The sequence below is a fragment of the Guyanagaster necrorhizus genome (assembly GCF_019112545.1).
Source record: "Guyanagaster necrorhizus MCA 3950 unplaced genomic scaffold BT62scaffold_65, whole genome shotgun sequence".
NCBI lineage: Eukaryota > Fungi > Basidiomycota > Agaricomycetes > Agaricales > Physalacriaceae > Guyanagaster > Guyanagaster necrorhizus.
In genome coordinates, this window is record NW_025064944.1 from 1 (window position 1) to 12,992 (window position 12,992).

General features: G+C 44.7%; 3 protein-coding genes across 3 annotated transcripts; all 3 read left to right on the forward strand.

Moving 5' to 3' along the window:
• Positions 1-616: 616 nt before the first annotated feature.
• On the forward strand, positions 617-952 carry BT62DRAFT_1013608 (uncharacterized protein; the record flags this gene model as incomplete). The annotated part of the gene is made up of 2 exons (XM_043178085.1): positions 617-867; positions 919-952. 2 exons carry the CDS (start codon positions 617-619, stop codon positions 950-952), a joined length of 285 nt encoding a protein of 94 aa, XP_043033147.1.
• A 583-nt stretch (positions 953-1,535) lies between these two features.
• On the forward strand, positions 1,536-2,455 carry BT62DRAFT_693539 (uncharacterized protein). Its single transcript, XM_043181898.1, has 2 exons — positions 1,536-1,725; positions 1,778-2,455. Exons 1-2 carry the CDS (start codon positions 1,636-1,638, stop codon positions 2,318-2,320), a joined length of 633 nt encoding a protein of 210 aa, XP_043033148.1. The 5' UTR covers positions 1,536-1,635; the 3' UTR covers positions 2,321-2,455.
• Positions 2,456-10,277: 7,822 nt separating this feature from the next.
• Positions 10,278-11,056, forward strand: BT62DRAFT_938720 (uncharacterized protein; the record flags this gene model as incomplete). The annotated part of the gene is made up of 4 exons (XM_043187592.1): positions 10,278-10,401; positions 10,564-10,772; positions 10,842-10,900; positions 10,957-11,056. Coding segments are annotated over exons 1-3 (383 nt in total), but the record flags the coding sequence as incomplete, so codon positions are not given.
• Positions 11,057-12,992: the final 1,936 nt, after the last annotated feature.

The following is a 12,992-nucleotide window of genomic DNA, read 5'->3' on the forward strand; positions in this document are numbered from 1 at the left end:
GTGCTGAAGATAAGGAATGGTGTGCTTTGTGCTACATACTGGCGTCGCTTTGTTGTTGACCGGCGAGAACATTCTAGCTTCTCTACTTAGATATGGCTCTTTTGCCTCCTCTCTACTGGTACTTTTCACATTGGTGATAATACAAAGCGCATATTTTTTGGCTGGGTGACAATGATATTGCCGTTAACTGGTGGAAAAAAAAACTCGGTACGTCGTCGTGCAATTACGATCTCCGTCCTCCTAAAGCTCTCTTCAGGTATTGCTTTTGGTCGGAAAAGGATGACTCGCTACTGGGCAGTCCACCATATATACTCGACGATGACGGACCGTGCCAGCGATAGTTGCCGGAGGCCTCGATGGAGTCATACGAAGACATCCAGCTCTCCTAGGATTCAGTGACACGTCTCCCAAAATTCTACTCTTCGTATATGCGCTTTGACCCATGTCGAAATGTCCTGAACCCCCAAAGGCGAAGGCAGAGCTCCAGTAACGAAGAAGAATGAACGTCGAGCAACTTCTCGGTACGCCATTCGTTCAATTCTTCTATTCCGATGGTCTTTACACATTTCTCTAGGTCTCGAGATAACGTCTCTGGTTGAGGTCCTGACAAAACGGAATGGACGTTGACAGCATTCCTCAAAAGAAACTTTCGATTATCCCCACGCGCTTCTCGCTCGCTGCGCTCATCCCTGTCGCTACTCTTATAGTTGTCGACCTCTTCGGTACCATCACTGCCGGAAGCACCAACCACCATCCAAGGCAGGCAAGAACTACGGTTCCTATGCTCCCTGAAAACCTTTCTGGACGTGGCCAGGGATGGGTGAACACTGTCCAACAACGCCCGGAGTATTGTTCTTGTTGGGCCATGTACGTTTACCCTTGTTCTTCTCTCTTCCGATTCTGATTAGCTTCGAACAGCCTATCTACGGACTCAAATGGCCACTCCCAATGACTCTACAGCATCAAGAACAAAATAGCATTGATGTCCAAATCGAGAAGACATCAACTGCGGTCCTTCTCTACTACTATGTGTGACTTGGCAACCAGAGGCAATAGCCCCTCCTTGTTTGTATCATGATCGCTAGAACGTATCCCGAGATAGCTATACCACTGCTGACCGATAGCCAGATCAAAGACATTTTCCTCGCTCTAGATACACGATTCAACCAGGCAATGATTGGTGCTTAGGGTTACAGCGGCCCTGATGAATTTCACTCTTCTGTCTTTTTGCCACCATTTGCACTGTATATCTTCCCTGCACTTTACGACCATCATCCGTCTTACTCTCAACCTCCCTGCACTATTTTCAATGAAGCAAATCTCTGCCACGATCCCACTCCGGTCTGCTCAGAAAACCACTATACCCAGCACTACCCCGCAGGGGGTGGGCATTGTTCAGAAACGGTACATGATACGACGCGAAATCATCTTATAGGCTATCAATCCATGCTTTTCACTTCTTTCGATGCTCAACTCTGACTGGTATGTCTAGCTTTGTCTCGAAAAAACTACCAGAACAGAAGGCCGCATTTTCTTGTTTTTGTCATCTTCCTTTTGTCTCTCCTGGCGACTCTGGAGCTCTACCGCGAATGAAATGATGTCTTTACCTTTATCGCTAATGGGAAAAGCTTTTGGATGGTGTACAAAAGTAATACCCCCATTCTGGTCCTATTGACTGTGAGGATTGGTGCAGTTTTGAGCACGCTTCTTGCTGATACTACCTTGGTACGGGATTTAATATTTTTATTTGCGGAATCCTGGCTTATGACTTGATAAGATATGGCGCTGCGGATTGTTATGGGCTAACCGATGCCATATTGTCATATATATCGTTGGGGTGTTCATCGCGACTGGCACGATGATGTTGGGTCTCGTCGTCCCTCTTGCTATGCATGAAGTCCAACCAGTCATTGGGATCGGTGAGTGGGTCGTGGTGTATGGTGCGCCAGAGTACCTCTCGTTCCTCCGACGCCTTCCTGTCGTCATAACGTTGCTTGCCGAGGAGCGTCAGAAGGAACCACCTGTCCCACTCACGAGCATTGAGTGTCGGTGTGTCGTCTGGAGCCTCGCCGGGAACGTAGGAGTCATCGTTCAGAATGGAGAGCACACGTCGACGCGAATCGAAGGGATGTATAGGTGGCGCAGAGCTCGGTACGACATCAATATTATTCCTCCAGACCATAACTTGCTCGGTGACCTTCATATGATTGTTCTACTGCCAATGAGCTCTCCAGTTTCTGTACCAGTACACTGCACTCACCAGAATCTCCCTCGCAGACAAACAGCATCACATCCCTCTCGCTCAGAGGAGTCTCCATAGCCCTGTCCCTCAAAGCTACAACATTCTCGAATCCTAAGACCTCGATCTGCAATGTGGCGATCGGTGAAGACTCCTCGGTATATGCGATCGTACTCACTAGGGTATAGGTCCAATCTCGGACCTCCGATACTGGTGCCTCCCAGTCCTGTATGCCGTGGGGTGAGTTCATTGGAAGCTGGCAAGTTGGTATGGTCATTGTACTAATTTGAAATGACCAGCCCTGAAGACGAGCCTTTACGTCTGGCAAACCACGACCAAGTTGTATCCTTCTTCATTCAAGATTAATTGCCCAGGCTCGGCGTTATCTAGTGTTATCTCTTAGGTTGGTATGAATCACTACCTGGCGCATGTACGACAACATTTCTCCGCAATCGAGTTCTTTCTTCGATTGGCCCGCCACGCGTATATGAATAGGACCGTCCTCCTTCCCCGGTTTCGCCAAGAGTTGGTCTTCATGGTCTTCTCTTTTGCTCGCATTCACACCCACCTACCAGTTGGTCAAATCAAGCTCCGCTCCGGACCTAGTGTCTAATCCTGTGGCACTTGCTTCACACGTCCGCCGCAAACGATCAAGGTACGTCCAATTTGTTTCGTTCTTCCGATAAGTATTTGAAGGGTATTCTGCAGAAACTCCTGGTTTCATCTGCACGATGTATCCTTGTAGAAAGGACACGAACCATGCCGCGCCAGAGAGGATCGACCGGTCCTGTGACCTGAAATTTGTTGAAGTAGCACACCCTCCATGTCGCTCTTACCTTACATAATCGTAGCTACCAATACTGGAGATCGAAAGTCAACGCTTACTAGCTTTTGACTTTCGACTCCAGACCTGGCTTTCCCCGCTGCGCTACGCAACCTGCTCTCAACAGGTTATGGGCCCCGTGCCTTACTAAGCCAAGCAATTTTTTCCGTTCCCTCTCGCGAACCATTCACTAGATGTCGAAGTCTCGCTCACTTTCCTAAGGGACATCACTATCCATCTGGAAGTCGCATCCACCCATCACGGGCCTCCACACACTCTCTAACCCCAACGGTCTCTTTTTTTCTCACACCACGATGAACGACTCAGACGTCGTCGACACCACCAAACGTGGTTTTCCCAACCTCCATGCTGGCAACTGGAACCACTTTGCACCTTCGTTCGAGGCCTACATGTGCATCAAGGGGCTATTCGGCCACTTCGATGGCACCGAGGAGACACCAGAGCAAGCCGACCCCAGTGAACCCACAAAGCTCGAAAAGAAGGAGACAAAAGCTTACCTTCAAGCTCGTTCATCTGCAGCAGGATACCTCTGGCTTTGCATTGATGAATCACAGCATGCTCATATCAGTCTCCTCATGGGTAAGCCCACAGCTATGTGGTTGAAACTGAAAGACATTCACCAACAGCAAAAACCAGGCATCCATTTCAATGCCTATGATGCCTTATTCAGCATTCGGAAGGATGATGAAGAGTCTCTCTCTACTCTCGTTGGACATGTCTCACAAGCTATACAAGATATCAAAGCACTCTGCCCTGAAAAGTTCACCATTGATCAACTCAATGAAGAGCTTCAATCCATGACTCTCATCTGTGCCCTCCCATCTGATTATGACAATTTTGTGTCATCAGTCCTTCTCCTCCATTCCCTCAGTCTTGACAAACTCATTGCCACCTTCCACACCAAAGAGATGCAGTGCTGCTCTCACGACACCACTTCAGCAACATCATTCAAAGCGAGTGCTGTCAGAGTCCAAGCCACTCATGTGGCATCATCTGACACCATCTGCAGCTGGTGCACCAACTCTGGACATACCAAGGAGGAGTGTTTCAGCAAAAAGAAAGCCAAGGAGTGAGCTATACAGCATGTCCAGGAACGTTGGAATACAAAATCAGGCAAGAAGGCAGGAGAGGCAAAGACAGAGAAGTCAAACATCGCAGAAGAGACTGCCAGCCAAGTGAGTATTGATCTCTTGTCCCCAGCATCATCTAACTGGAATACAGACACAGGCACTTCATCTCACATGAGCCATCATCGAGACTGGTTTCATGTCTGGACACCACATGTGGTTCTGATTTGGTTAGTGGACAATTCAATCATCTATTCAGCAGGCATGGGGACAGTTGTGTTTGAGCCTAAAGAGAAGAATGGAGAGGTCTGTGAGGCTGTCAAGTTCCAGGATGTACTGCATATACCTGATCTTCGCAATAACTTGCTTTCACCCTTTCATCTTACATGTCATAAGGGATATGAGATCAACATAGCCGGGTCATTGGTCCAGTTCTTTCAAGACAAAGCACTTCATTTCTCAGCTACTGTCAATGATAACAACATTGGATATCTTAATGGCACTACTGGCACTACAAGGCTGGTAACCTCAAGTACTGCAAGCACCTGTCCACTTGACCTGACCCTATGGCATCAATGAACCTGTCACAGAAGCATAAACATTGTCTGGGACATGTACGAGAATCAGCTTGTCTTAAATATGAAGATGAACAATATGCAATCCAATCCTGATCCAATTTGTGAACCTTGCCTTATGGGCAAGCACAGGTGACATAATATTCCTCGAGGCCTCTCACTCCTTCCAACATGCTCTCTTGCAATTGTATTCTCTGATCTTAAGGGACCTATGCCAGTTGCTACACCAGAAGGTTATCGCTACTGGATCACTTTTATATGTGGTGCTCTGCATTTTTGGGCTGTTGCCTTGCTAAAGCACAAGAGCGACACTCTGGCTGAATTTAAATGCTACAAAGCCTATGCTGAAAATTTTCATAGTCTGAAGATCTTAGAGGAGCAAGACGATGGTGGAGGAGAGTATATGGGTTGTGAATTTGATCAGTTATGCATAGAAGAAGGGATATCAAGGTGTCATACTGAGTCTGATGAGCCTCATCAAAATGGAATTGCAGAATGTGCAAATCATGATATCGCTGAAGGGGCTATTACTATGCTCTATGAAGCTCATCTTTCTCCCTCTTTTTGGGGACTAGCAGTGCTTGCATTTGTATATGTGCACAACTGTTGTCCTACAGCACCACTTCCTAAAACAACACCATACACTGGCTGGCACAAGAAGAAACCTGATGTCTCTAACTTGCATGTCTTTGGCTGCTTAGCCTATGTCCATGTCAAAAAGAACAAGTGACAAGGTCTTCAGCCATGCACCACCAAATGCATATTTGTTGGATATCCATCAGGTACAAAGGCATGGAAATGCTGGAACCCTGTAACTAAGAAGTTTATCATATCAAGCCACATTGTTTTTGATGAGCGAGTGTTCTCAGGAAATATGAAAACTCTTATCAACCCTTTCAGTGATCTATTTTCTCCACTCTCAAATCTGTCAGATTCTCTTATGCTGCCTGATCAAGAGGGAGACCTTAATAATGATGATCTTCCACCTCCAGAAAATCCTCCAGCACTAAATCCCTCACCTCCTCTAAGCCTATCACCTCCAGTATCACCTTTTCCCCATGATGTTATGACTCCTCCTGGCTCACCATTCAATGGATCTCTCTCAGACCTAACTCCATCATCATTACCACCACCTCCAACAGACCTAGGCAAACATGAATACAGAATACGTGATGATGGCTTATATGATCTCAGCCCTGGTTATGGTCATGGAATGCACTGAAATTGTAACAATGATGATCATGCAAGAGATGCAGAGGATCAAGTACACACAGCGTTTATGGAAGACAAAACTATTCTTGAAGGCATAGCTTTCTCCAGCCAGACAATTGAGCACTTGATGATGGAGGAAGGACTGGAAGTTGCATTTGAAAGCATGACAGAAGCAGCTTACAAGGCATCTACACATGATATTGAACCTAAATCCTTTCATGAAGCTATGAAATGCTCTCCAGAGGAAGCTGCAAGTTGGTATGAAGCTGCTATATAAGAGATACAGGCACTCATTGAAAATGGTGTCTTCGAATTGGTGAAATGCCCTCCAAATTGAAAGGCAGTTGGGAGTCACTGGATATTCAAAGTGAAATGCAATGCTGATAGATCAATTGAGCACTATAAAGCAAGACTTGTTGCAAAGGGATACTCACAACAACCTGGCTTCAATTACACTGAAACCTTCTCTCCAATGCCAAAATGGGCTGCTCTATGAGCCATCCTGGCACTTGGTGCCCTCAAGGATTTAGAGCTATGGAGTATCAATATCTCATCAGCATTTCTCAATGGTGAGCTGACAGAAGAGGTGTATATAAAGCAGCCAGAAGGTTTTGAGAAAAAAGGAAAGGAATGGGTCTGGTGCCTCTTCAAGTCTCTATATGGACTAAAGCAAGCTGGGAGAGAATAGCACAAAAAGCTACATGCAATATTGACCAATGCCATGGGCTTTGAACAGGTAAAATGCAAGCATAGTGTCTGGGTTTACAAGAGGGACAGTGAGCGAATCATCATTTCAGTCTTCGTCAATGATATGACTATCACCACAAAGACACCAGATGGTGTTACAAAGGTCATCAACGATCTCAAGAAGCACTTCAAGCTTTGAGACTTGGGTCCAATGTCTTACCTCCTTGGTGTCGAGATCAAGCATGACCCAGCCAACCAAACACACACTCTCTCCTAGTGCCAATACACCCTAGATATTCTGCAATGTGCAGGAATGGCTGACTGCAACCCTGTTCTGACACCTTTGGATCCAAATATAAAACTTACAGCAGATCAGTCTCCCAAAACACCAGAGGAATATGAGACAATGCAGACAATCCCATACCTGAATGTGCTTGGCTCTGTGGCCTACCTTGCTATTGCTACCAGGCCCGATGTTGCCTATCCCATGAGCATACTCTCACGATTCAGCAAAAACCCTGGCACAACCCACTGAGAAGCTCTCAAACAGCTATTATGCTATCTGAAGGGCACAGTCGACTATCGCATTGTCTACTCTCCTGACTCTGAGTCAGATTCGTCAGTCTTTGACTTCAAGACTTACTGTGATGCAGATCATGGGGGTGACAAAGATAGTGGGCATTCTACAAGCGGCTTCATTGTCAAAATGGGTACTAGAGCCATTAGCTGGATGAGTCATCTTCAGGCATTCGTGATGATCTCAACAACAGAGGCAGAATATGTTTCAGCCATGTCTGCTGGTCAGGAAATCCTTTGGCTTCACAACTTGTTCACAGAGTTTGGCTATTCACTCACCAATGCCTCAGACCTCTATATCGACAATGAGTCTGCTTTGTCAGTTGCCTGAAACCCTGAACATCATGGCCAGGTCAAACACCTTGACCTTTGATTCTATTGGCTGCACGATGAAGTTGAAAAAGGGTGCATCCATGTGGTCCACTTACAAACCAAAAATATGCCAGCTGATGCTTTGACAAAGGGATTAGGAAGAGAGAAGCTCAGACATATGATTACCTTACTCAGACTTGTCTCAATATCTCTGTAGACATGTTCAGTTGAGGGGGAGTGTTAAAGTAGCACACTCTCCATGTTGCTCTTATCTTACATAATCATAGCTACCAATACTGGAGATTGAAAGTCAATGCTTACTAGCTTTTGACTTTCAACTCCAGACCTGGCTTTTCCTGCTGCACTATGCAACCTGCTCTCAATAAAATTCGAGCAACCATTGTTTTTCTTTCAGCTCAAATTCGACTCTATGGCAGGGACATCTATATTCAACAGCCATCAAGGTGTGCATTTTCATGCTCATACTGCAAATGGATCATTTAAACCTGTTCTATAGACAACTTCCAAGGTGAGCTGGATTATTTGTATTTGGCTAGTATATGCAATGATATGTTTCTGAGCAACATGATTGGAGCTGGTTACTTGCAAATGGAAATTCATTTTGATTTTAGATATTGGATTTTTGTCTCTTGTCTTGTACTCATCTTTCCGGTATGAAAGAGAACAATGGAACAACTCTGAGATACTCTCTGCATGGTTGCAAAAATGAATTAAAATTTGAGCATGATGATATTTTCATGATCCATATCTGGGTGGAAGTTGAACCCATACATGTGTGCTCAGATGGATGCACTACCAACCATTCCTTGACACAATGATCTTTGCAACTATCTCTGATTTCAAGCAACTGATGAAAATTTCTCCCTCTTTTGTAAGGATAATATGGGAAGACAGTGGGTAGGATGTCAAAGGTACATGATTTACATAGGATCAAAGCCCTTGAACCATCTGCTTCACATCATTAATAATTGACATGGACATCTAGTAGCCTTCCTGCATTGTGACATCTAGATCCTGTTGTAATGGCAGAGCCACATTTGTAGCATGAGTGAATGATGAAGGAAGGAGCTCAGGTGTGATAAAGCCATGAGTGGTATAGACAGAGAGTCTCTTCTCATGGCAATGCTCTCATACAACCTCAGAGCACAACACAGGTTGTGGGAGTTAAAGAATCTGTTCCTCAAATGGTTATCTACTGCATCTCCTTGATACATGCCCAAAGTATATCTCTAGAAAGAGAACAGGTATGTTGTCGACCTCGAGGATGAATTGATAGCACTGATGCTGGAGCAAGGCAGCATGTACTGGGGTCCCACAGTAAAGATACCCTCAGGAAAGTGTTCATTTGAAAGGATGGTGATATTGTCTGAAATATGCTCAAAGCGATTGAGAATGGGTTTCTCCACATGATGGCTGAGAACTGAATAACGGAATATCATTCACATCAGTGCACTGAAAGTCAATGGTATATTCATCATGAATAGGTTTTTCTGTTATTGAATGATGTGGTCGCATAAAGAACTGGCCTTGTTATTGATGACAGGAATTCACTGAGGATACTGCAGCACTCTCACCCTTATAAAAAGCATACAAAGAGCATATATATGCATCCCAATCTGTCCTTTCAAGTGCATATATCTGCTTTGCAGACATGCCATATGCTGACAGAGAATCTGAATTTCTAGTGGGAGTGGCGCTGACTAGGTCAGTTCATGCAGAGATTTTGTCATCCATGCTGGAACATTGTGCAGCTCTGACAGAATGAATAGCTTAAAATCTTGGGCACCAGTGTCAATATTAAATGGATAGTAAAGCAGTGAGGACGATGCATACTTGCCATCCCAAACCAATAGGTTAGCTAACTCTGAATTTTGTGCTTTGCAGTCCATATGTTAGGTGCCATTACAGACAGACCAAGAAATGAGGAAAGGGAACAAGCATTCTGCTGGTGATAGTCAGCAAAGCAGTAATACAAGGTCGAGGGGAAAACAGAACCATTTTCTGTGCCTGTTCCCACTATCTCCCTTCTTTGATGCCTGGAGAGATAAAGGTCCTGGAAAAAGAGGCGCAATGACAAAAAGAGGAACACTGTTATATAGAGGGCTGCATGGACATTGAGGGGCAAGGAAGGAAAGAGGCTATGACTCAGAATGTGATGACTCAGATATTGGGTGGGCTCATCGAGTTTGTCACCATCCCTCTCTCCTTTTCTTCCATCATAATGACAGCACTCACTCCTCTTCTTGTCAAGTCCTTCTTTACTCTTGATTGCTATCACCACTGGATTTCCCACACCATTAGAGGCAGACAAAAGCCGGATAGGTGAATATAGAGGTTGAAGTAGGCACAAAATGAGTGAAAGCAACCCCCAATCACCATCTAAAACCCTCTAAAAACACAGAAAACTAATCTCTTCCATTCCAAAATTCCTCTGCCCAACCAAGAAAAAGGGCAGCCTTGATTCAACAGCTGGACAGAGAGCTTGTGGGATCCAGAAGGATCCTGGAAGTAGGTGCTAACATGGTACCACCCCATACCCATCTAACACTACACATCAAGGAAGAAGCACCACTGATGATAGAAATAGATCCCTCACCCTGAATCTGAACACTCATGGCCACATCGAAAACCAACACCATGTGACCCTGTTGGGATCGGACACAACCAAGGACATATTCTTGGGCCACCCAAAACCCATGGAGACTATAACAATAGAATCAATTGATGAAGATCTGGAGGAGGAGGATGACCAGATGCTTGGTGACCATGACGACACAATACAGTACATTCCCAATAACAGCTGGAACAGCATACAGAGCCTAAAGAGACCACAAGCACTTGAGAGAGCCATAGATAAAGCTCTGGAATGTGCACACCAACTTAAGACTGATCACTAGGACATCCCAAGGACGACTATCAAGAAAAACCAACAACCACTGAACCTATTGACAGGAGAACTGAACTATCAACCAGAAAAGATGGTGAAGGCTCTAGAAACAACACAGAAGATTGCAGAATGACTTGAATGAGCCATGGCAGATATGAAAACAACAACTGCAATGGAGATCAGAGATCTAGGCCATCAGCTACTGGCAAACTCACCAGCCACCTCAAAATGGCAAGGTGCCCCAAATGCAACCCAAACTTATGCTAGCATAACAAAAAATGACAAAGACAAAAATCTGACACAAAAGCCACCCACAGTGAACCCTATGGACCTGAACCACCACTCGAGACTAGTATTCCAGTTCCCAGGGGAGAAGATACATCCACTAGAGTGAAAAGATGCACTCACCTTAGTGAAAGAGGTAAACTTGGAACTTGCAAAACACGATGACTCAAAACACATCTGTGTAACCACAGTGAAGTGGAATGCAAATGACAATATCATCTTAACACTCCACACTGAACAGAATGCAACAGATCTACTAAGATTTAGTGACTACATTGCTCCAATCCTCACCCAAGGAAAGGAATGCATTATGCAAACAACTGTCAAATGGAGGAAACTGCTGCTACATGGTGTCCGAACAGGAGCGTATGACTTTGTCATGCCTGGAGCTGAAACCCACATCTACTCTCTGGATGAAATCTTAGAGGAACTGAAAGCTAACAATCCCATTTTCCAGAACCTGTCTCTTGAACTCAAGCCAACATAGATGCACCCAGAAAGCGAACTACAGCAGCAAGCATATTCCTCTGTTAAAATTGCCACCTCAGATGAGGAGGCATACAACTATCTGATCCACAAAGCTAAGTATCTCACAGCCTATGGATGGTCTATAGCAGTGAAGCCATTTGCAGACAGAAAACCCCTGTGACACTGCCAGAACTGCCAAAGCTTTGGTCACATGAAGAACAACTGCCAGAACAAAATATGATGCCGCTAGTGTGGAGGGAAACACCCTGAAGAGAAACATAATAAACACTGTGACAGATGCAAAATAGAAGCAGAGGCTGCCAACTGCTACTCTGATGAACTACAGACAGACTGTGACCATATAGTATGATGTGCTAATTGCATGGAGAAAGAAGGACGAGATGATGCACACACTGCAGATGCAAGATGGTGCTCTGAATGCCTCTTAAAACTAGGAGAAATTCGTACCAATACATGCCCCTCTAAAAAGGGGGTAAACGATGAATGGAAGACAGCTAAAGGTAGAAGAAGCAGGAAAAAACCATCTGACAAGAACAACCCAATGTTGACAGCCTCCCCCACCACATCAGGCACCAACATCTTCCAGGCTCTCACCACCCAAATCTATATCCCAGGAGTCGCAGCAACAAGCATGGAAATCATCACAGATGAGACCAAACACAGTGAGACCACAAACAGAAATTCACAATAAGCCAAGACAGACAACAGAGGCTTCTGAATGCACACTGAATATGGTTTTTTCAATTAAATGCTAACAAGAAAAAGGAGACTATTCACACAATTCTCAACAGACACATCAATGACTATGACATATTCTTAGTACAAGAACCCAACTGGGGAAGAATCAGAGCTGATGCTAATAGAACAGTGCAAGGGCTGATTGGCCACCCTGACTGGACACCACTACTACCATGCCCATCATTGGGAAGAAATGACCCCCCACCAAGAGTTATGTTATACATCAAGAAGGGGAGGAAATTCAAGGTGAACGTCCGATCAGATATCATATCTCACTGAGACATACAGACACTGGACATATCATGTGGAGAAAAAAGATACATCTTTATCAACATATACAATGACCCAGATCTTTCATGCGACTGCCTTGGATGGTGACTATATGACCTAAACATCCCCATGGGAGTCCCAGTGACTATAATGGGGGACTGAAACATCCACCACTGACTTTGGGCACACGGTACCATATGAAACTGTAGAACTTTGACCAGAGAGATCATCCAATGGCTTGAAGAAAAGGGATATATGATACACAATAAGAAGGAAAAGATCACATTTATGCTGCACTCTGTAATATGGGGTAAAGCTTCAGTAATTGATCTAACATGGTCTAATGAGCAGACAAGAAGAGAGGAAGTGATCAAAGAGTGGGCTATAGACTACAGCAAGTCATATGGCTCAGACCATTTTCCTATTGTCTGGATGGTAGACCCAGAGCTGATAGAGATTGAGAACTGTTGTAAGTAGAGAGCAGAGTAATGTAACAGAGAACTAGAATTAGCCTCTCGAGAGAGAAACGTTCTACTTAAATACATTTTGTATTACTTCGAGATCTTTCTACGAGATACTAAATAAGTCCGGATCACGATCCAAGTCAGCTGCTGCTGACTGGCATCGTATCTTCGAGTACATTCTCGTACTCGCTCGGGATTGCTATCCCAACACTCCCCCTCAATTCCGAGTTCCTAGAATACCTGCAGATAGATACTCATGTAATGGTCTTGGTAGGCCTTTAGTGAATATATCCGCTAAGTTCTCTTCTGATGTGCAGTGCTGAACT